Genomic DNA, 19505 nt, shown 5'->3' with positions numbered 1-19505 from the left:
CAAAGCGGTGTTTACTATTCTTCTAGATTGGGGTATCTAATCTTAATGTCTCGCAAAATCAAACGCCAAATACAGTATTACATCACCCAAGTGCGACTCCCAGCTTGGCGAGTTGAATAGGTGATTCCCTCCTTGGAGTTGATGTAGACAACCTTGGGGGGAGGGACGCCGTTGAAGGAAGTCGAGTAGTCAGGTCCATAGGCAGCAGGACCATAGACCCAGACGAGGTGATCCGGCGCAAGGTCATCAGGAAGATCAACAGTCTTCTCCCTACCGTTAGCGTCCTTTCCAAGGATGATGTCAGAGCTGTCACAGCTAGCACCATACAAAACACAAGACTTGGTTTTCTCTGAAGGAACAGAAGTGTGCCACTCGAAGGAAATCTTGTTGGCCTCGTTCAGTCCGTGGAGAGTACCGACGGAGAGAAAGACTCGAGAGACGGATGCACTAGCCGTGTGCTTGGAGACGTTGATGACATGGGTCTGAAGCCATCCAGCCTTGGAGATGAAAGCGCGCCCGGGCTCAGTCATCATGATAAGCTTGACAGGCCAGTCTGCAAAGACGGAAGAGAAGATGTCGATGGTGGGTTTATTGTAGTCAGCGAAAGAAGGGGCAGTCTTGGTAGAGATACCAGCCCATCCACCACCAATGTTGGCCAGAGTCATGGTGATACCGAGTTCAGTCTTGACACGGTCAAAGATACCACGGAAAAGCTGCGCGAACTGGACGAAAGCGTCGGTAGCCAGGTTGTGGGTCCCGGGGTGACCAGAGAGACCGATGAAAGTGAGGCCATGCGCCTGAGCTTCCTCGATGATAGTAAAGGCCATTTCAGGGTCGACACCAAACTTGGCAGAGAAGGGCTTGTCAGAACCTTTTCCAGAACAGAGAAGACGACAGAAGGGCTTAATATTAGCGAGAATAGTAGCCACCCCACAACCCTTGCGCTTAGCAACACGACCAGCTGCCTCAAGCATACGATGCACCTGTGAAGTGCTATCAACAGCAAAGTACTGAATACCAACATCAATACCCCACTCAAGCTCATTAGTAGGAAGATTACAGTTCCCGAGCGAAATACGAGCAGGATTAATACCTTGGTCAACAAGGGGCTTAGCTTCACCCTTGGAAGCACAGTCAAAACCACATCGGAGCTGGTCGTACACGTCAGTCACGGGCTTAGCGGCGCAGGCTTTGACGGCGCCGAAGTGGACGACGTCGATGTTGGCGGTGGATGGCATGGAGGCGATAAAGTCGCGGACGGTGTCTTTGACGGTTGCGACGTCGATTACGAAGAGGGGCTTTTCGCGGTCTAAGAGGGGGAGGGCGTTGTGGTGCTTGAAAGTGGCTTGGATGCTGGGGGACATCTTGGTTGGGTAGATGATTGGTGTGGAGCGAGCCATGATGGGCAGGAAGGTGGGATGAAGGTTGGGTGATCTTTGGTGAAGAGTACGGTTGGGAGGGTCTTGATGGTGAGGGCGAGGTAGTGTTAATGGTGTTTCTCGGATTGACAAGATGTTGAATCGAAGAGTTTCAGTCCTGGAGGAAAACATTATATATGAAGTAGAATATATGCTCATTCTTTTCTTCAATCGCACTTGCAATCCTTTTGTTCCACTGGCACTTCATGTTGTTCGCTACTTCTGACACAAAGGGTATACCGCACGCAGTCTGGCAGTGTCAATGTAGTCTTATTCTGGCCGCCACGCATTGACCGATACTTTCATGCGTGTTCTACGCTCACCAGTTGTCAGTTCTTTCATTCTAACCTCATTCCATCCCCGATTCTATAGTGGAACATGGACTGCGTTCTTATAACTGGCAAGAGACTTCTAAGATTATAAGTATCAAAGAAACACGCAAAGCTTGGATGCAGCCACCACGCTCAATCGCAACCAGACCGTACCGCAAATTTCAAAGAAAAGACAGTCATCTCATCTACAAACCTTGCAACTTTCAGGCGCTGCGATGGAGCTCCCTCGAAGCCTCGACTCCTACAGGGACGACAATCTCATCATTCAGGACTATGACGGCATTTTTGCAGTCCCGCGTCCTCTTCCGGCTCTTTCAACCGACACACTTATCAAATGCATGTTTGACGCTTACAAAAACAACATCAAGGTGCGCCTCATGGCTCTCACAGACATCACCCCTTGTCTCTGCGCCGTTGCTCCGATTGAGAGAATTGAGCCTGGTATGGTGGCCCTGGTGGTCACATCGGAAGTGGAGTACTACAAGCTGCTCAGGAGCAATCCCGAAGATGGCCAGCCACGATCAGCTTCCTTGTCGATCTTTTCAATGTACAAGGATTCATTTGACTTGATTGAGAAAGCCGGGACTGTCGTTCTGGCCTGGAGATTCTACGGCGTTGATGATTCTCCTTTCATGGATCGTCAGGGTAAAGTGTTACCTCTTAGAGGTAATACCCACCCAGATCTATCTTATCCATCCCTGCAGGGTCATCGATCCCCTTCGCCTCTACAGACTGAGAGCAGTGAAGCAGCTGAAATCAAGACTTTGCGACTCGAGCTAAGTCAAGCGAAAGCCGAGGCGCTGAACAACAGAATCCTCAAGGAGTACATGCAAGCGAAGTGGTTAGTGACCATTTATGACTACGAAGACCAAGTCACCGATAGACGTACCACCGAGATAATCAAGAACTGCATTGCAAAGAGATTTGAGCAGGCGCAGAAGACACGCGGTAAGCTGCAGAAGATTGTTAGGCTGGCCACAGAGAAGCACGTTGATAGCATGGCGGAGGAGATGACCAATGATAAGGATGAGGAGGCGACCAGACCTCTTACAAAATATGACTATGAGGTTTTTGAGCGGACTTTTTTCGCTGCTATTAATGCGATTAAGAATGATGAGGTGAGGGAGAAGTAAGTGCTTGGCTGATGGAACAGCGACGTGTCGGTGATGAGATGAAAGACCGCGAGGGTAAATTGCTGGTGGGAGAGATTGTATTTGAGCAGATCCGTTGGACGTGGGAGGACGGTATGTTGATTTGATAGCTAGCATATTATTCGAGATTGTCTTTGTCGATTGTGAGAGGTAGAACTACACGTTGTTGATTGAGAATCGAAGTGTTCAATTGAACCGTGGTTTGGTAAAGGGTCTTACTTGTATGCTGACAAATAAACCAATCAGGAAGAAAAGAAATTCCATTTGTTCATGCTTACCCCAACAGATTCCTTTCCACCTCTCAAATGCCCGGCCCTACCTCTACAACACAACAAAATGGGCGTGAATACAGAAGCGACAGTGTCACCGCCCTGGAGTGTGATCGAGTTCACCTTTCATAGCCAGCATACAGACACAGAGTTTGTAGTAATGTGCAACTACCGCCAGTTCATTATTTCCGCATCCGCAGACAGCTTCTCCCAGTCATCGGCCTTGCGAAATAAATATCTATTCTTTTTAAAAGTTGCCGATAACTATGAGCTCGACGGGTATACTCTGGAAGACTTTTACGACTGGATTGTCGCCCCCCTGCTGCCCAAATTTAGAGAGGTGCCAGAGATCACTTCAACCCTGACACTTCAACACTTTCTTTTCCCTGAGACATGCAGATATGATATCCAGGGAGACGGAGAACAGCTGGTTGCCTCAGCGTCTACTGATAGTAGCGAGGTGAACCCCATGTTCGGCATCCAGCTACCAGAAGAGAGTTGCGCGCCTTGGCATCATTTCGACCCTAAGGATATCCAGCTGCCCAGGAAGAAGAACGAGCACGGGCCACCATCATATCTGCCTTCCAGAGTTCTTTTGAAGGACGGAAATGCCGCCTTTTTCAAGCCAATGAGGTGGGGAGACCAGAAAACGTTCATGAACGAGCTTGAGAAATACAAGAACATTCGCGACGCCCACCTTGACGAATCGCTTCGAATCTCACGCCTGATTGGCCTGGTACGAGATGGAACTGGTCCGGTCTTTGGCTTGCTCTTGACCTATATAGATTGCGGTCGTAAGACCTTGCTGTGCGCAGCAGGACCGGACATATCGAGGGAGCTCAAACAATCCTGGGCTCAGCAGGTCCACGACGCAGTTCAGCAACTGCATGCTGCTGGTATTATTTGGGGCGATGCGAAGCCGGATAATGTCCTTGTTGACAGAAAGAACGATGCATGGCTGATTGATTTTGGTGGAGGCTATACAAATGGCTGGGTGCCCAAGGAACTAGCGGGAACCGTAGAGGGTGATTTACAGGGCTTGAAGAGGATTAATGAGTTCTTACTTAATGGAAGTCTGTGATTCTTGACATGCAATCCACTGGCCGATACTACAACCTTTATATTTTGATCAGAAGGAAATCTTCACAAGTCAGACTCGTTCTTCCTTTTTACCAGAAGTCATTTACAAGATCGGAGACGGAAAGACTAGAGAAGCCGACACAATAGGAAATAGACCGAGTCATCCAATAATTCCCCGTCGTTCTTAAGTAAATCACCGTGATGCCTTATATGGATAAGCTCGGAGTCGGAAGGTCATGGTTCGCGAATGCGGGGTTTGAGACTCCAACCATTGGTTAAGCAGCGACCGTCAGCACTAACTCCAATGCGACTCTGACAATCCTGCCATTGATAACTGTTGCCTATAAATCCGTAAGCTCCGAATCTTCGTTTAATTATATAGAAACACCACGTTCATCTTCATAAAGGCGGAGTGAGCCCTAGAGCCTTCACTCAAACTACTACACCATGGCGCCTGTTGAACGCGGCTGGATCACCTTCTTCGTCGACCGCATCTACGGTTGGTGGTCCGGCTTACCCGCAGAAACGAGCAGCTACACAATCACCTTCATCCAAATCCCAATCGACGATGTAAAACTCGCTGCAACCCTCTACCAACCAACAACTCCCCCCCTCGGCACCATCCTTATCCGCACATCCTACGGCATCGCACCGCTCATGGCTCTCAGCAACGCACGCATGTTAGCTTCAAGAGGCTATCAAGTCCTCCTCGCCGCCTGCAGAGGTACACATCCCTCCGACGGGCATGAAATCGTCCCAGCAGTTCATGAAGCACAAGATGGTCTTGCGACCGTTGTTTGGATGCGTGAACAGACGTGGTACACTGGATCTTTCGCTACGTATGGAGGATCGTACCTTGGACATACGCAGTGGGCTATTCTGACGGATCCACCGCCGGATATGAAAGCTGCTGTTATAAGTACTGGTCCAGTGGACTTTGGTGCTTTTACCTGGGGTACTGGGGCGATGGAAACACATATGATTGCGTGGGCGGCTTTGATGACTGCTCCGAAGCGGGGTATCACTCCTGGCTTGCCGTATATCAGGAAATTGCCGAAGGTGCTGCAGCCTGTTTATGATTCTCTGCCTTTGATGGATGGGATAAAGGAGCATATGGAGAATAAGGAGCCGCCTTGGTTGGAAGAATTGATTAGTCAACCCGATACGTCGACTTCGTTTTGGTCGCGGGCGAACCAAAGTGCTGCACTGAAAAAGGCCAAGATTCCAATCTTGCAGTCTACAGGCTGGAACGATAGCGTTCTGCCCATGGTTCTGGACCAGCACCGTGTTCTGGTGGAACAAGGAGCACCCGCCTTTCTGACCATCGGTCCATGGTCACACCTTGGTTCACAACAAGGCCCAACATTGGTTGAGGGCTTGCAGTTCTTCGATCACTATCTCGCCGGTCGTGGTGCGGCTCCTAGGAAATCTCCATGTCGAGTTTTCGTTACAGGTTCGAATGAGTGGCGAGACATGGCCAGCTGGCCTCCATCCCCTTTATCCACGCAAACTTTCTACTTATCCCTCGAAACCCTAAGCAAAAAACAGCCGCTTGAGCAACTGTCAGTCTCAACTTTCAGATTCTACCCCAACGAAGCAACTCCTTCAATCGGTATGCCCCGACCATTCGACGGTGTCCAACCTACAAACTACAACGACACTGAACTCGCAAAACGCTCAGATGTTGCAGTTTTCGATACCACGCCACTAGGCAGGGATGTAGAAGTCTGCGGCAAACCATTGATTGAACTTTATCACACCACCGACAATCCACACGCGGATATTCTAGTCCGACTTAGCGAAGTCAACAGCAGGGGAAAGTCTAGACGTATAAGCGATGTTTACAGGCGACTGGATCCTGCAAGAGGTCCTGAGCCGCTGAATCTTGCATTGGTGGATTGCGCCCATGTTTTCCGCAAGGGGAACAAGATCCGATTGATCGTCGCTGGTGGTGCACATCCAGCGTACATGCGAAATCTGGGAAGGGGTGAGAATCAGGCATATGGGGTGAGCAGTGCGCCGGCAATTCATACGATTCACCATTCTAAAGACGCTGCCTCGAGATTGGTTCTCCCTGTCACGGCTTCATATTAGCCATGCTTTGTCCGACTAGTTATGTTTGTAAGATCCGTAAAGCTGCGGGTCAAACACTGTATCTCTGCTCAAAAAGGCTACAGCCAATCATGATCCTAGACGAAACCGCGATTTTGTATCATGAGGCTTAAACTATCTCCAAGCTCTCTACAAACCATATCTCTCTCCCCGTGGAAGTTGATTGCACGTTGTGACTAAAAGGATTGAGCAAGTCGGCTGCCAGCATACTACCCGGCAACACATGCGATAGGTCTGTAGCATACCTAAAATGAATCTTTCCAGCGGTAGGAACTAGAGAAAAAGTTCTTGCGCAAGTGTCTCATGTCTCGATCTTGTCATCAGACCCTAAGTCTCACCGCATGGAGACGGGTTCAAGAGCCAAATCTACCCTAGTGACCCGCCCCTACAGCTACCGCCAGCGTAGACGCCAGTTGAAGTCCTCACAGCAACGGGTCATTCCACGCTTCTGGTTCATGCTTTCATCATTGAATGTGCAAACCTAATGCAGCAGTATTTTAACATTTGTCTTATGGAGAAGCTTCGATGCTTCGGTCAAACAGGGACTACAGAGTGAGAGCCGCACCAGCAAAAGACAAAAACGGAATAATCCGCCAAGTATGGTCAATGTGCCATCTTGCGCGGGTCTCATTGTAGCCTCATTTAGTTCCTAGATATCAAAACAATTAGCACTACAGATCCTCAACTGATCTAGCGTATCAGTGTGATACAAACTCTACTAGGAATTTGAAGGCAAAGCTGCGGTGTGTTTTAATGAACACGACACAAGGAACAGTAACAGAGATCACACAAGCAATAATGCTTTTTCGACACAGCACTCGTCTACACAGGGCCAGTTATCACTTTCATCAGCACATGATTTACTTTTTTATTTTAAAGTTTTTTTTTGTATTTTGTAATTTTCTAGGTTATCATATACTTCCTCCACTGCCGGTACCTTTTTTTTGTGTTGATGTTTTTTTTGGTCAGGTTTTGTGTTTTTTGTGTTTTTTTTTTGTGTTTTCGTTTTATCGTAGCCACTTGTTGTTCATGCCTGCATTTGTATCAGGTCTTCTCCGAATGTGCACCATCTTCTGATGCCTCTGGTGTTGGTTTCGTTTTTTTTTGGTCAGGTTTTGTAGTTTTCATTTGTTTTTGTGCTTTCTTTTCGTTTTCTTGTATCCACTCGTCATTCGTGCGTGCTTGATTCCTATCGGGTCGTCGCCCTAAGGCTCAGCAGTGTTTGGTTCTTGATACAGTGTCGCGGTCATATGCCGATAGGATACTGGCCATTCGTATTCAGTTGAATGGTGGGTTAGGGGCTGGGTAACGAATGCCGGTTTGAAGGGCATGGAGGTACATCTCGTACTCGTATTGGCAATCATCGCAATCCTGCCACTTCAAGCGATAAGTCTCAGTCCGACGCTCAGGGCCGCGTCGATGGAAAGTTCGATGGTAACTTGGGCCACCACCGAGTCGTGCCGCAGCGCACAGACGGTCCTCGACGGTGTCTCCCAGATACTTGCCGCAGCGTTTGCAGTAAAGTTTGATGGTAACAATGGCGCACATGGTTGCGACAACAACGGAAGATTGGTAGTAGTTGATGAAGTAGAAGGTAGTTCACACAGAGTGATGGCAGGTAGTGAAGGAATGGGCTGTTGGTAGTAGAGTGGGGGTTCTTGTTTGTGAAGTATTTGGGTTTTGGGGAAAGTGTTGAGTGTTGGTTGATGGGAAGGGAAGAGGAGAAAGAGGAAACATGGAGGCTCGGAATCGAATATAAGGGAGGAATTTCGAGATGCCACTGTCAACTGAGGATGGCTATACCACTGGCAGAGGAGACATTGAGTGCGAGCACGAGACACTCAACAAATCCTACCAGTGTCATACAGCCGTGGAGACCATAGAGAAGAACAACGATCGACGTGAGCATGAGTGGGATGACAGCACCGGCTACCACTGCGTGTATGGGCAAACCTCGACAGCTGGGCAGGCCTTGGATTGTTGATGGATGCCGTCGTCAAGGTTGCTGATTGATACTTAAAGCTTATGACGCCTCAGCGAGACACATCAAACCACCACACTGAAAACCCCCATTTAACTTTAGCTTTTGGAAGGCAATATGCGGTCGTCAAGGTTGCCCATACATGTATTGGCCAGTCATTGAGTAGCCTTCTATCATGCTTCGTGGCTCTCTCAAGTATCATGAAATTAACGAAAAAGGGGGTCTACTACTGACTGCCAGATCATTTCTGTTTGATGACACCAGCCATGGTGCACTATAAAGCTCAAAAAACACTCACCTCTTCTTCACTCACCTGAGCAAAGTAGCTTACCATTGTTTGATAAAAAAATGAATTGAGTTCACCTTGAACAAGAGAGTGCCTTGAAGATATTCGTGCGACATCAGCGAACACGATTCCAGATGAACAGCTGCTGCATGTCAGTGAAACCACCAGCAGATCGGTTGTTTGACCAGGTGTGTAATCATCAGTTCAAGGTTAGAGGTTTGACAAAGGTGTGTTGCCAGTCTGCAGTGATTCGCATCTTTGATGCATTGTGCTTCATACCCACCACCTCCCGAGTCAGCTTTTCCGACAGTGAGCCGCGCATTGTCGCGACACTTGCTGTTCTTAACAGCAAAAGCAAGTCTGTCTGCAACTGTGCTCCTTCATGTCGTTTCACTTCAATCATGACAATGTTGTGAGTGATCATCCGGCAAGTTAGCTCTCTGCGCATCACTTTCAAACAGAAAAGCCCCCTATATAAACATCGCTCGCTACCACACTCTTCCTCCACAAACACAACTTGAATACTTTCTCATACATCCCAGGCTTATACAACTTCAAACCCGCGATAATTACTACACCAAGGTCTACATCATGTCTCAACCTCAACCTCAGCCCCGTCCAAAGCCGAGACCCCGACCTCCTCTGGCTCCGGATCGTTCTGAGTCCCGGCCGTGGTCCTACGCTCAAGCCAATACATCGACCCTTACCGTTATCCAAGGCCAAGGCAATCGAGTGCCCCTGAGAAATAAAGCATAGGACCAGACAGGAGGACGGTGGACAATGCAGTAACTCTAGGAGAGAATGGCTACGGTCTGGTTATCTTGGGGACATCCATAGTTAGAAAATAAGATTGTTTCCTAATTAAAAGCTTGGCTTTTTTAGGTGTATGGATCTGTGTTCAAAGATGTTCTGAAAATCGATTGATTCAGATTAAGCCATCTTGATTGTAAGATACAAACGTAATCTCTCCCAAAGTTTATAATCATCGCTGAGCGTCAGGTAAACACGCGGGGAACACTCGTCGCTCTGATCGTGAAAAGATCCTGGAGCCGCACAGCGCAGAAGACTCTCAACCAATCAGATCACGCCTCGATGGCTCAGTGGTAGAGCGTGTCACTAGTAATGACAAGGTCCACGGTTCGATCCCGTGTCGAGGCAAACGAGTATCACCTCGCGCATCATTTCGTTTTGCATTTTTTTGAAACTGGTAATAGGACAACAGTGTTCGATTAGAAGCAGGGTTCTGACCATGAGAATTGAAGGACAGCCTGCATTCTTCCTGCTATCTCACCTCAGGTAATCTCGGATAACATCCTCAGGTACATCCTTTCCCAAGTAATTCGGCACCCTCTCATACATCTCCCACGCACTCCTCTTCATAAAGTTCGTCTGCTCCCTAACCCAACCCTCAAACTCAGTCCTCTCCACCATCTCGCCCCTCTTCTCCTTCTCAACCAGTGTCTCCAAAACAGCATCAATCCGCCCTCTCAACCTCAACAACTTCTCCTGCAAGAAAATATTGCAAAACGTCGGAATATCATCATTTCCCAAATCTACACTTCGAAGTGACGTGTACTGATCATCCAAGTTCGGATCCGCAAACGCATAGCTACTAACCATGCTCAATCTCTCAGGTACATTCGTCGCGCGCAAAGCAGCATGCTCAGTACATCCACCCTGCATGATGACAGCGCCTCCCACTCTTGGACTCTTCACTTTGACGGTGGAGCCGTCTCCTGTGCGTATAGCTGTTTCGCCGCCTTGCATGCTGCTTGTGTCGCTGAGCATGACGACGCACACAACTGGGACTTGGTCTTTGTGCCAGGCATCAATTGGTATATCGTCGTAGCTTGACTTTTGCATCTCTTGAGGTGAGAGTGGTGCTGATGGTACTTCGGTGAGTTTGTAGACGCCGGGGAGGCCTTCGGGGCCGAGTTGAATGTTTACGAGTCCGAGGTCGGCTTCGCGTCGTAAGAGACGGAGACCGAAGCCAGCTGCGTGATCGATGGCAGCTTGCGTCGCGGGATGCTGCCACGCTTGAAGCGTAAATTTTGCAATCTTTTCACAATCAATTTAGTTTCGGTACCGCTACAGTGCCGCTGAACTGACCTTTTCATGACCTGCGATGTAAGCCGGCGCCCGATCCCATGAACGGAGATACTTGTCGAGAATCGGCTTGCTCAGCATCTCACGGCGCAACATGCGCACACCTTCTTCCGAGAAGAGTTGGAAAGGTTCTGTGACGCAGAGATCAGGCGCATTTTCTGGCTGCGGCAGACCAAGGTCCTGGAAGGTATGGCGTCGAGTAGGGGGCTGGAAGGCGAGGTGGATGGCCGGATCAAAGTCCGGAAGATCAAGGTCGTCAAGAGCGGTGAGGGATGGAGGGGAAATGGTCGCCGGGGCCGGAGCTACCTTTGCAGACATGTCGACGAGCTGGTAAGTGGTATGTTAATTTGGTTTTGTTGATTCTGAAGCAAGATATTCCCTGCGAATTTGCAAGTCTTGAACACCAACAACATTGTTACAGGGCCAATTGAGCCTTTTATCATCATTACCAACCTCATGAATGACTCTTTATCGGCGTCACTTGCTGAAGGGGGGAGGGGCGTCATGTTAGTCTCTTCTTATAACATTTCCTATTCTGGTAATGGTATCCTGACTACGTCGCTGGGCTTATCATCTGACGCTTCGTGTCAGATAAGACACCAAAAATAGGCCCGGCAATTGAAACGCCACCACGTCCTTATCACGCCCACTTCTCCACACTTAAGTTACCCCACAAGCAATGGCTTCACTTGTTGCTGCATGGGGACTGGGGAGACTTCACCGTCAGAGCACGTGACATCGTAATGGTCAAGTCGTGGTCATCAATCCCTCAGGATCAAACGGCGACTACCTCCTTTGATCATGTCGACAGCGGCTGACATCAGAATAAGTATATAAGCTGATTGACATCGCTGACTCCCGTAAGACTGGAACGTCTCTCAGAAATACGATGGCGGGAAAAGGCATTTAGCCGAACTTGACAGCATCACTAGGCGAATGCGACTTGAGAGTGGACAGCAAGGCCTTTGTTATTCTACAGTGCACTACATACAGTCTATTTTCTCATGCTGTATACATCTCAAACGTATAGCGACTACCAAGGTGAAGACGCCTAAACGCGATGCTCGTGTAGAATTTTTGCCAATGTGCGACCAACAAAACCAAGCGCAATTCGTTCCACTGCGCCCTAACTGTCTGTACATACCACAAATCCACTGAAAGACCACTCAATCATCAGTTAGAGGCTCAGGACCTTCAGGTCCGTAAAGAAATCTGTCAAACGACGGGGGAAACAACTGCACTGCCATAGTAATGTTGTCCAAGAAAAGCGCCACCGCATTAAAGAATCCGATCACTCGATCACAAACATTTCTGATACGAGTAAAGATAGCTGAAATGTACTGAATGATATACTGAAGAACAGGAATGAGCATGACGATAATGCACAGAATCGCAGCGTTGGCCAGGACCGCAAAGTAGACGGCCATGACGGCAAGACCTCCGAGGCAAACGCAGCTCGCGGAGGCGAAAACGAATGCAGTCCCGATGGCGATAGAATAGAAGATGATGTCGTTGATCTCGTAGAGGTTGTAGAGAGTGAATGAGATGATCCACAAGAGGGAGACGATGATGACCAATTTGGTGGTGCCGGGGTCGATGAGATCCGCCATTTTGACGTTGGGTCAAGGCGCGGAAAGGGGCAAAAGAGTGCAGTGGTTTGCCATATCAGAGATGTTGATAAGTGATGGGGGTTGCGTGAAAGTGGTGTTGTGATGGAGAGGTGTGTGTTTGGAAGAGGGAGAGATAGCGCAAGAGTTGGGAGAAGTTGGGTGAATTTTGAGGTTCGCAAGCAGTGTTGATGTTCCGCGTGGTTACCTTTCAGATGCCAAGACCTTGGTTACTTGATGAATTAAATTGACAGTGGCACTCGCCGGCGGTCTAAACTTCGACGAGCAAACGATTGTAAAGTTACACTGCCATCATTGGTTCTTATGGCATGTTCGCACTCGCAACGCAAAGTTGGTGTTGCTGCCACTGCCAATGTGACCCTGTAAGAGCGAGAGACGAGTTGTTCATCCGAATTGCGCATAACAGCAAGATCTTCTTCCCTATCTCGAGTAGGGGCGGCGCAGTAGCTCGACAACAGATAGGCTCACATCTTAATGCGTTATTCCGAGTATATTGTACACATTATCATGTTTACTGACGTCAAAGGAACAGCTGACCTGTTCAGACTGAACGAAATTCTTCTCCTGACACTAAGTACAGACTTCTGATCATCCCCCGCAACCTCTATCTTTGTTGTGCATTCTCACTCTGCACAATAAGGATCTTAGTTTACGAACACTCGTTGCAGACAAACCAAAGCGGCAAGACCATTTCCCAGTAATTATCCGTGAAAGCCCCAGGCATCCCGAGATTCTGTAGTCCATACTACATTACCCGAGAGAAACTGTCCCCTAGCCTTTTCAATTCCATTGAAACAAGCTAATGGGGTTTCAGCATGCGCAATCTCACGCATTGCCCAACCCAGTACGTTTCGGTTGTGAGAAAATACGGCATTTCTGGCGAGGCGCTTGACTTTACGTAGATAGTCATCCTTCCATGGCATTCCTTCATACTTTGACTCCCAATCGTCTCCGCATGGCATGGCAAGCTCGCCCATGTATAGTCGCGGGTGCTCAATTTCGACTGTAAAGTAACATTCATCGCCGTAAGGCACGGCGCTGATCAAGGAAATAAGTCTGCCGCCGCCTATTTTCTCGCAGTTCTGGGCAACATCAATTTCTTCAGACTAATCAGCATGTTGGATTCCTGGAAGTAAGGTGGTAGGGAACATACCACGCGGACCACGGCAAATAGTTATTACCATGTTAGGCGGCTTGTACGGAAAGATTGGCCGGCGTCTATCAGCGTTGATGGCATTGATCTGATCCAATATATCCACTTGGTGCAGACTCTCAGGGCATATCTCACTGAGAGCTTGTAGAAGATAGTCGATTTGCTGACGAGCCACTTGGGACAACTTGCTCAAATGGGTGATAGGTTGACGAGGCAAAGCTGGGGCAGTCTGCACACAGCTGCTGGATGAGACTTCATCGCCGCCCTTGCCGTCGTCAGATTTGATCCTCTTCGGTTCGTGATCCAGCTCGGATCCTCGACGTTTCGTGCCCATGGTGGAAGGAATTTGAAGACGGTGGTAGGATTAAGGGCAAATGTAGATGTTGATGATTAGATGGAAGAGAAGAGAGGGAAGTGTAAAAGCTGAAGAGGATGGAATAAATTTAGGCAATTTTCAATTTGACATGCTGTATTGAATATGAGATGGAGTCTGTTAATGATGGTGCTAAACAAAGCCGAGGTCCAACATGCAGATTGACAAACTTTAGAGCCTAGAATCCGTATTAACAAAGCTGTCATTGACCCATGACTTACCTTCATTCAGTCATGTATTAAAGACCTCTTGCGCTCTTACTTTCAAGAATATCAATTGCCGATATCAATTCACCTGCCTTTTCATTTTTCATGCAAGTTCACTGTAGCTTTACGCGTCTTGCATCCCCAGCTTCTTTGACGCAAACAGTTACAAAAAACAAGGAAATTCACTTGTATGCCTTCAGGAACATCCAAAACACAATATAACAGCAATCTAATTCAATTTATTACAAAGAGCTAGGAACTGAAGTATTGAATTATTGAGATTAACATAAGGAAGGGATATGCGTAGAATGAGAGATGCAATAGCCAGTCCGACACACACAAATGAGACTCCAGACTCAGATGAAAAATCCAATGGAGTTCAAAAAGGACTATACCGGGGATACAAAGCACAACCATACAAAGGACCTTGGGGGAGACAGCCCCGAAGATGCACTCCACTCTCCAAATGCTTTGTTGACCAAAAAGCCAAACAACTCGACTGAGAAAAGAGAGAAATAAAGAGTAGGTAAAAAGATTAGGAGGAAGGTGTGTTGTATTTGGAACGTGATGCGAGAAGCTATCTCGAGAGAAAATGCTTCTTACAGTTGCTGTAGAGCGTCTATTGTTCTCGACCTTTGTCCTACCCTACGTCATCCAACCTGAGACTAATGCGACCGTGCTCATAGACCTGCGCCAACCACGATATAAAAATCTTTAATAATCAAAACAACCTACTAACAGTTGAGATACTGACATAGCCAGTAATCGCGTTTTTGATCGTTCAGCGTCAAATCGATCTGACTGAGCGTCCTGTCATAATAGACAGTAGTCGCGCATCTAGACTTATAGCGCAAACGCTCAGTCTCGCGTTATCAAAAACGCCAGCTACGCTCACGATCGCAGGCCGGGTCAATGCCATCATAGAACCAAAGCTTCTAGTATATGTTTGGCAAAAAGAAAGGGTCTTTTCCACCTATCAAGAAGGGCAAAAAAACATACAACAGCGGGGATTCGCTGGTCGTCACCGACCCAACTACTAATCCGCCCCTTACAGGCTTGACTATGGGAGAGCGGACGGGATCCCGTATTTTCCTGCAGGTATGGTCGTATGTGCTTGAAAGGTCGCCCAGGATAGTCTATAACCATGCACTCTACTCCTTGGTCGCCACACCTAGCCCTCATCAATTACAAGTCGGAATGTGTAAACAGTTTTCAAAGAGGAACAAGATAGACACCCCAACCATCCATAGTAATTATTGCCGGCCATTCTTATATAATACAGACAGTCTCCCTCTTTCCTCCCCAATTCCCCTCTCTATCAAACACCACAGGACCCAAAAGTTCATTTTCTCGCGCTTCCCTATTCTCATCATGAAGATCAAATGTAAATGTTCCAACACGGCGGAAAGTCTGAGACAGAACACAGAAGCCTTCAGACGTCAATAGATCTTCCTCTTCGGCGTCATGAGGCATAAGGATTAAGCCTTCGTAGCTTTCCCAGACGGCCTGTTCGTAGCGATCGGTTTGACACCAACCTAATTGCAGAGGTACGCAATAAACCTGAACCCACCGCGCTGAGGGTATTTCTTCTGGGAGATCGATAGTACAGGAGTTGGCGAATTTGTGTGCTTCTTGGTTTCCTCCCCCTGCGGCGCCCTCAGTTGAAGACCTTGAAGACATCCTCTTGTACTCATCGGAGGAGATGACAAGATATGCGTCATCCCCTTGATCATGCGATGAGTCTTCCGATCGTGGTTTCTTCATCAGGTAGCACTCCCGCAAATGGCACTCCATCTCAATAAGCCCCGACTTAATCTGCCCAGTCGTCGAAAGCGAGTACCCAGTCTGCGGCTCAACGCAAATATCCACGATCCTCGCAAGTTCCGTTTTTTTCCCGTTCCAGATCCACGGTATGTATTGCTCAAAAAAGTCAACTTCACCATCCAACGACGCCCAACTCCACGATGGAGCGCGATAGTAATCTGGTCGGGTAGGTGATGATCCATCCTTTGGACGCCATAAGAGACTCTGCTGGAAATTCGAATCACGCCAGAGACCAGCGACATATTCCAGCTCCGGTGTACATTTGTTGGATCCACGCCTTGCTTCAGTGATTCTTTCGACGATGCCTTGTAGCGCCACCAGCATGTCAGAACTAAAAGTGAGTCGAGCTTTAGTGTACCTGCTAATAAAGTTGTTCCAAAACTCTGATGGTTCTTCCTCCAACTTGGAAGCCCTCATGAGCTTTTGGCGGAGATATGACAAACTTGCACTCTCGCTCACCACAGAGCTAAACTTTGGATCCAAGCCAATCGGGAAAGTCTCACTTGCTTCTGTCGTCGCACACGACCAGACCATTTGTTTCGATCCAAAGACCAAAGTCCGCGGTGATACCAAAAGTTCCTGCAACGCCCACGCTCGACGGCTCAAAGGACTCTCGTTGATGGTATCGAATAGTAGACGTTCAGGTTGGTGCGGGTATATAGCCCATGGGTAACTTACTCGGTGATATACCGAGCTTTGGATTATGTTTGCGACGCATGGTCTCACTGCGCGGGGATCGCGACGGCAGAATATTGAGTCTTGTACGGTTGATGTACCAGCTGCTGCGAGGGTCAGAGCAGCTGAACCATAGATGCTGCCCATCTGAGCGGACTCTTTGATCCAGTCGGGTTTGCAGTCTTGGATAATACAGAGTGCATCGACCCATAGATATTCATAGCCGAGATCTCTTGTTGTGGTGATTGCATCACGGATAGTGCTTGGTAAACTTGACAAAGGGAGTTCGTTTTGGAATGGATTGAGGGTTGCTTCTGTGAGAGTTACGGTGTTGTCGGTTCCCCAGCAGTAGCTCAGCGCAAGGTAAGACACTGGTTTTGATGGAGCGACTAGTCGAGGTTGTTGGGTTTTTGACCCGATGTGGATAAGTCTCGTTGGACGCCAATTTGGCTGCCGCGATTGGAATTCTTTACAAATTGGGTGTGAGCGATTGCAACCTTTGATCCACTTTCTCGCAAGCTGTAAGTTCTGCTCATTCATCGTCGAGGCATGTTTGCCGGGTATAGTCTTGATAACATGGCTCGTCTCCGTTTCTGTGCTCAAGTCAGTCATGTTCTTTGCGCGCAAGCCCTCGTAAATTTACCGTCAAGTGGCCGCATTCGCAGGTCGAACGACATCTCTTCCAACGCCGAACCTTTATCCGACCTGATCGCTAGCCAGAACTCATCAGGAGCATCAATCCCCAATGCAATATCAGTAATCGCCATATTCGTCCTCTCATCCCAACCCAACTTCCCGCTCGGATCTCGCTCAACAGTGCGATATTTCAAGCAAAGCCGTACAACCTCATCACTACCCAGGTTCTGAAAAACCTCTTTTGACTTTTCATCAAAGGCGTGTGCGATTATTATGCAGAGATGGCAGCCTGATGAAGTCGTTTCGGAAAGAAAATCTCGTTTTGTCTTTGACCATTTTGCCCAGCGTGATGTATCGTTCATCGCATCCCAAGTACTGATATAAGGATTTGGATTGTTTTTTAGGAATTGGGATCGGTGGGTTTGACATGTATATTGTGTACAGCCGACGATGGACATTGAGCATGCGTGGGTGCATGCGTCGCATAGACGTGATCTCTCAAGTGGTGACGGCCGCATAGTGATTGACCTCGTAAAAAAAGGAATAAATGATAGGCGAAAAAAAAAAAAGGAGGAGGGAAAAATATAATTATGAAGTGTGATGATATGTATGAGATGGTGTTTGTCACATTTTGGTAAGGCTGACTCAAGAATTAGCTCGTATACCGTATGACTCAGACCGCTGACACAGCCTGGCTAGCTAGTCAACATAGCGCCATACGATATGACACTTTTAATTTGTATAAATGTCAAATTGAATAAATCATATTGCCTGCAAAGATATCTCCCAATCGCTTTGCATATAGAAATTGGTAAATAATACATACCGAGCCACCGGTCGCAGATCAGATAGCTCAAAGTCAACAAGGAACTAAAAACTCTCGACCTAACAGTCCATTATAGTCGAGACGCCTGCACCTATCGATACCCAGGACATGTCCAGAACGCACAAGAGTGCGACTTGTCAAGACCCCCGTCTACATCAAATGCCCATGTAGCCCGCCTGCTCTTACGACTCCCACTACATTGACCCTCAAACTGATAGACCTGATTACTGCTCTCAAAAGAGCTCCCTGGAGTCGGTGAAGGAATACTCCACCGACAAGGCGCAAACAGAGCCGGGGACCGCAACACCCCGCGATCTGGCTTCTCGACGTACAGCTCGGTCAATTGTATATCCAAACCCGAAGTGCAATCACACAAACTGTCGCATTTCGCAGAGCCATCTTGCAGGAGTCCATTGCTTGGATTGCGCAGAGTGAGAGTCCGGGCTGAGCAGAGATGCGACTGTAAGCTCTTGCGACGATCAGTTGCGCTTTTACGCCTGCGTGGCGGAGACTGTAATGCAAAGTGTGGCGGCGTTCTGCCATTGAGTGCGATGACTGTAGCGCGGCGACGCTGTCTTGGGGCCATGATGCGTGGGGGACTTGAGGTCTGGGTGAAGTTGGGTATATCTGTTGGTGTTTTGGGTCCAAAGGCTCGTGTAGCTGGAGCTGAGAGAGAGGAGTTCTTGACAAGGTTGAGAGGTTGAGGCACCATTGTAAGGATTATTGCTTGTATGATATCCTTAGATGAGAGCTTGGGAATTTGGCCGTTGAGATTGATGTTCATGAAACGGCTCGTTATATCACTTTACGCTTAGACAAAAAAAATATAGCCAATCTAAGCCAGCATTTTGTTTACTCATGCTGAGCTTGACGATGAAATTAAAGATTATGATGAGATTCTGTGCTGGTTTATGCACGCACGAATCTTATCCCACGTTTCTCAATTTTAAGACTGATTTAGAATACGCTAAATTGACCGGGTGCGCTGAGTCTTGAGTTTCAGAGGATTTTGAGTTTTGGCGCTTCGAACTTTGACCTGCTAGTGCGCCTGGGGAATGAAGATGAAACAAGAAGAGTGGAGACCATTCCAATAGCATGATCTATTAATAAAACAGCGTATTGTTATTCCAATTGACTTTTCTTGTCATCGAGACTATAGCCCAGAGGCATTGCTTTGACGATAAGCCGCCTTGGTGTTGATTCCATCAGGTATCAAGCGGTGGGGAACTATAATACGATCGTGGAGAGAGGAAAGGAGATCTCGGCAGTTTGAAAGCCAGTAGCGACCTGGCTGAATGAATGAACTTGTTATGTACTGAGAAGAATGTAGTAGAAAAGCTATGTACACAATTTGCTCCCTCTCCTCCCTCCTTGTTGCTCCTGTCTTTCCTCCACTTAGATCCTAAGATCATCCCTCCCCAACATCAAGTCGCAGCTGACAGCAGCATC

General features: G+C 47.9%; 10 protein-coding genes and 2 non-coding genes across 12 annotated transcripts; 4 read left to right on the top strand and 8 right to left on the bottom strand.

The window, feature by feature from the left end:
• Nucleotides 1–77: 77 nt before the first annotated feature.
• On the bottom strand, nucleotides 78–1400 carry FVEG_13530 (hypothetical protein; the record flags this gene model as incomplete). The annotated part of the gene is made up of 1 exon (XM_018902894.1): nucleotides 78–1400. The coding sequence occupies one exon, from the start codon at nucleotides 1398–1400 to the stop codon at nucleotides 78–80; it is 1323 nt and encodes a 440-aa protein (XP_018761733.1).
• A 565-nt stretch (nucleotides 1401–1965) lies between these two features.
• On the top strand, nucleotides 1966–2883 carry FVEG_13529 (hypothetical protein; the record flags this gene model as incomplete). Its single annotated transcript, XM_018902893.1, has 1 exon — nucleotides 1966–2883. One exon carries the CDS (start codon nucleotides 1966–1968, stop codon nucleotides 2881–2883), a length of 918 nt encoding a protein of 305 aa, XP_018761732.1.
• A 354-nt stretch (nucleotides 2884–3237) lies between these two features.
• On the top strand, nucleotides 3238–4251 carry FVEG_13528 (hypothetical protein; the record flags this gene model as incomplete). The annotated part of the gene is made up of 1 exon (XM_018902892.1): nucleotides 3238–4251. One exon carries the CDS (start codon nucleotides 3238–3240, stop codon nucleotides 4249–4251), a length of 1014 nt encoding a protein of 337 aa, XP_018761731.1.
• A 446-nt stretch (nucleotides 4252–4697) lies between these two features.
• FVEG_13527 (hypothetical protein) lies at nucleotides 4698–6344 on the top strand (the record flags this gene model as incomplete). The annotated part of the gene is made up of 1 exon (XM_018902891.1): nucleotides 4698–6344. One exon carries the CDS (start codon nucleotides 4698–4700, stop codon nucleotides 6342–6344), a length of 1647 nt encoding a protein of 548 aa, XP_018761730.1.
• A 1296-nt stretch (nucleotides 6345–7640) lies between these two features.
• FVEG_17543 (hypothetical protein) lies at nucleotides 7641–7910 on the bottom strand (the record flags this gene model as incomplete). Its single annotated transcript, XM_018906787.1, has 1 exon — nucleotides 7641–7910. The coding sequence occupies one exon, from the start codon at nucleotides 7908–7910 to the stop codon at nucleotides 7641–7643; it is 270 nt and encodes an 89-aa protein (XP_018761729.1).
• Nucleotides 7911–9715: 1805 nt separating this feature from the next.
• Nucleotides 9716–9787, top strand: FVEG_17542. The gene has a single exon. It is a non-coding gene; the product is annotated as a tRNA-Thr (tRNA).
• A 129-nt stretch (nucleotides 9788–9916) lies between these two features.
• On the bottom strand, nucleotides 9917–11053 carry FVEG_13526 (hypothetical protein; the record flags this gene model as incomplete). Its single annotated transcript, XM_018902890.1, has 2 exons — nucleotides 9917–10687; nucleotides 10739–11053. 2 exons carry the CDS (start codon nucleotides 11051–11053, stop codon nucleotides 9917–9919), a joined length of 1086 nt encoding a protein of 361 aa, XP_018761728.1.
• Nucleotides 11054–11901: 848 nt separating this feature from the next.
• Nucleotides 11902–12345, bottom strand: FVEG_13525 (hypothetical protein; the record flags this gene model as incomplete). Its single annotated transcript, XM_018902889.1, has 1 exon — nucleotides 11902–12345. The coding sequence occupies one exon, from the start codon at nucleotides 12343–12345 to the stop codon at nucleotides 11902–11904; it is 444 nt and encodes a 147-aa protein (XP_018761727.1).
• Nucleotides 12346–13064: 719 nt separating this feature from the next.
• Nucleotides 13065–13850, bottom strand: FVEG_13524 (hypothetical protein; the record flags this gene model as incomplete). Its single annotated transcript, XM_018902888.1, has 2 exons — nucleotides 13065–13462; nucleotides 13517–13850. The coding sequence occupies 2 exons, from the start codon at nucleotides 13848–13850 to the stop codon at nucleotides 13065–13067; spliced, it is 732 nt and encodes a 243-aa protein (XP_018761726.1).
• Nucleotides 13851–15087: 1237 nt separating this feature from the next.
• On the bottom strand, nucleotides 15088–15203 carry FVEG_17541. Its single transcript, XR_001989330.1, has one exon. It is a non-coding gene; the product is annotated as a 5S ribosomal RNA (ribosomal RNA).
• On the bottom strand, nucleotides 15161–17812 carry FVEG_17540 (hypothetical protein). Its single transcript, XM_018906786.1, has 2 exons — nucleotides 17238–17812; nucleotides 15161–17187 (listed from the first exon to the last, which is right to left on the bottom strand). The coding sequence occupies exons 1-2, from the start codon at nucleotides 17746–17748 to the stop codon at nucleotides 15365–15367; spliced, it is 2334 nt and encodes a 777-aa protein (XP_018761725.1). The 5' UTR covers nucleotides 17749–17812; the 3' UTR covers nucleotides 15161–15364.
• A 335-nt stretch (nucleotides 17813–18147) lies between these two features.
• On the bottom strand, nucleotides 18148–18768 carry FVEG_13523 (hypothetical protein; the record flags this gene model as incomplete). Its single annotated transcript, XM_018902887.1, has 1 exon — nucleotides 18148–18768. One exon carries the CDS (start codon nucleotides 18766–18768, stop codon nucleotides 18148–18150), a length of 621 nt encoding a protein of 206 aa, XP_018761724.1.
• Nucleotides 18769–19505: the final 737 nt, after the last annotated feature.

Source organism: Fusarium verticillioides, chromosome 8 (genome assembly GCF_000149555.1).
Source record: "Fusarium verticillioides 7600 chromosome 8, whole genome shotgun sequence".
In the NCBI taxonomy this organism is placed as follows: Eukaryota; Fungi; Ascomycota; class Sordariomycetes; order Hypocreales; family Nectriaceae; genus Fusarium; species Fusarium verticillioides.
Note: the sequence above shows the minus strand (reverse complement) of the source record. Positions and strands in the feature narration are given on the sequence as shown.

Coding starts and splice junctions, on each gene's coding strand:
- FVEG_17540 (XM_018906786.1), bottom strand. CDS start 17,748: ATGCGGCCGTCACCACTTGAGAGATCACGTCTATGCGACGCATGCACC. Junction 17,188..17,237: donor GCGAATGCGGCCACTTGACG/GTAAATTTACGA, acceptor ACTTGAGCACAG/AAACGGAGACGAGCCATGTT.